Source organism: Buceros rhinoceros, unplaced genomic scaffold (genome assembly GCF_000710305.1).
Source record: "Buceros rhinoceros silvestris isolate BGI_N320 unplaced genomic scaffold, ASM71030v1 scaffold32563, whole genome shotgun sequence".
NCBI classification, from domain to species: domain Eukaryota; kingdom Metazoa; phylum Chordata; class Aves; order Bucerotiformes; family Bucerotidae; genus Buceros; species Buceros rhinoceros.
In genome coordinates, this window is record NW_010403534.1 from 1 (window position 1) to 2,749 (window position 2,749).

At 40.9% G+C, this 2,749-nt stretch overlaps 1 protein-coding gene across 1 annotated transcript; it reads left to right on the forward strand.

The window, feature by feature from the left end:
* Positions 1–1,068: 1,068 nt before the first annotated feature.
* LOC104490729 (chromosome unknown open reading frame, human C3orf14) lies at positions 1,069–1,977 on the forward strand (the record flags this gene model as incomplete). The annotated part of the gene is made up of 2 exons (XM_010133057.1): positions 1,069–1,121; positions 1,854–1,977. Coding segments are annotated over exons 1-2 (177 nt in total), but the record flags the coding sequence as incomplete, so codon positions are not given.
* Positions 1,978–2,749: the final 772 nt, after the last annotated feature.

Sequence of the window (2,749 nt, forward strand, 5' to 3'; positions counted from 1 at the left end):
GGGAAAGAGGACGCGGGATTTGCTCCGTATTAAACGAACGGGAAGCATTAGCAATAGGCCAGTTGCACAGAAGTATTTTTTCAGAGTGTGGTGAAACGGGCATCCCTAGAAAAGGGCTGCTGCTGCAGTTTGCACGGGTAAATAACTTGCTGAAGCAAGTTTACTTTGAAAAGTTATGTGTGCATCTCTTGATGGAGAGGAGGCCTTTCCTAATCGTCTCATATCGTGATGAGATCTTCTTCCACACTTCAACATTATGAACATGTGATTTTATTATCTTTAATGTTATTTAATGTGACAGCAATGCAATTACCTCTGAGGTGAAAAAATACTAGATGGTAAAACACTTCAGCCCTCCAAGTAGTGCAGTAAGATCTTAATTCATATGTGGTGAGCAGTTGGTTTCCTTCAATCCCAAAACAATTAGTAAGGGTTAACACAATTTAATCTGCATATTCCATCTTCTTCTGTGTTACAGTCCTGCAGAGCTGAGCTTGAGAAGTTTTCACTTAATTTTTCAAGCATTCCAACTGGTTTAGTAGCTTAAGTTATTTAGTTTAATCTTGCCCGTGCTTAAACACAGATTCCTGTGAACAGGGCACTGTATCTGTGAGAGTTATAAATGGTGTTTGCAAGTGTAACTTTGTGTTTAGAGTACCATGAGGAAAGCCAGAAATCACTAATGTAAACAGTAATACACAAATTTTGCAAGCACATAGTTTGCATGTGCAGTTGAAAGTATCTGAAACTTGAGAAAACTTAACGCTAGATCTGAAACATGGGAATCAAATTGTAGTTTTCTCACAAGTTATTAGAATATAGTAGGATGTTCCTAAAACACATTGTGGACGTGAGTAGTTCACATATTAGCATGTATCTGCAGCATAGTGTAACAATGGCTTGTGGCAGGTTTTGTGTAGATAACTGATCTATAAATATCGTGTGCAACTTTTTAACACAGAATTGTTTAATAACGAGAAGTGTATCTTCAAGTATGTCTCTGGAAGATTTTAATATCACTTGGTCTTCCTTTTACAGAGTGACAAAGCTGCATCAAAACAACTGAAAATGGCATCCTATTTGGCTCAGGAGGTTGCCCTTGCTAGAAGACATGAAGAGATGTAAGTAATCACTTCAGTGCCGTGGCCTGCCTCAGAGCAGCTAGTGGTGTGGTCTTACAAGTCCTCCCTCACTGGGCAGGACCGTCCTCTGAACAGTGAATCCAAGCTCTGTACAGAACACAGTGGTATTTCAGACAGGGGTCGGTGTTCCAGGAGGTGGCACTCTTCCTTCATGAACTCTTGGAGTCAGCATCCTTGCTTGCCGTTCAGTGTATTTAGGTTGATGAGGTTTTTAACTTCTAATGGTGGTACTGGTTTAAGATTCGGTTGTTAACCTCGTCACTGTTCGGTTCCTTTTGGAGGAAGGTAATTGAATTCTCTCACTCTACACTTCAATTATAGAATTGCTGCTTTGTTGCCCTGTAAACTCAGACTGTGAAGCAAATGAAGTAATGATTCAGAAAAATATGCTTTTCTTATAGCAACTAGTACTTGCCAACGAGCAAGAGAATACTGATGAGGTCACCCCAACCCACCCTGTCTTCCCTGTTCTGGGAGATTCAGCGCTTCCAAGCACCTTAGCATATGAGGACTGCTGGTTGCAGCATTATAGCTTCATACAAGCACAGCAGGTGGTGTCTGCCCGTACCTTTTCCCACCCCCAGCACACCCACCCTACAGCCGGCTTAATTAGCCCCATAGTTTTGAGAAAACTGGGTAAGGTAAAAAGGTTATTTTCTAGCTCCTGAGCAAAATGTTCTACCCACTTAGCAAAATGTTTTTCCTTTGTAGACTGTCTCAGAGATCAGAGCTGCTACAGCAGATGGAGACTTATCTAGGAGACAAAAAGACTAAAAAGACATGGCAAACTCAAGCAGCTGATGCAGCTCGTCAAAGGAATGCAGCACTTTTAAATGTAAGTTTCTGCAACTACCAGGAACTGCATTGAAATGTCATGGTTATGTAGCTTAGAAAATTAAAAAAGAAAAGTGTTTGCTCTATAGTTATCGTATGAGTTCTATATGCAGTTTCCTCTCCTAGAACTTGACTAAAAGTATTAAATGACAAGACTTTATTATGTGATAGCATCACTACCTATTTCCCATGCCCTTCTTACAGGAGCCTCATGGTGGCAGCTGCTACTATCTTTTTTTTTTTCCCAAGAACACGTAGAGATGCAACACATGCTATTACATGTCTGCCTAAGACAAGTCAAGAGTCTGACAAGACTCGTGGCTCCTCTTCGCTTTGGTTCAAGATACCAGGGGGCTGTTTGGAAATAGGGGCTCACCAGCCTATAATGCTTTCAGTCCAGGGCAGGAGCTATTCTCCCACTAATGTTGTGTGAAGTTGGGGAAGAAGTTCTCAGTTTAATGTTTTTCTTTAAAGAGGTGTATGGTGACTTCAAGAATCCTACCTGCAAGTGTCTAAAAGCACCGTTGGGTGTTTCTGGCTCTTCCTAGTGGTGAGACTATTGATAATGTTAATAACTTTCTACATACCTGTTGTCATATTTAGGTAAGATCTGTTTCCTAGGTAAATTCAGCACACGTTTGAGAACAGGCAATTAAAAAGATCTAGGTTTGATGGCAGGGACTGGAATGTTAAAACCTCTTCTGGAACCCCTGGCTTAGACATCTGAAGAAATTGTGCTTGACCACTGACACGAGCATACATTTGAAAAACAT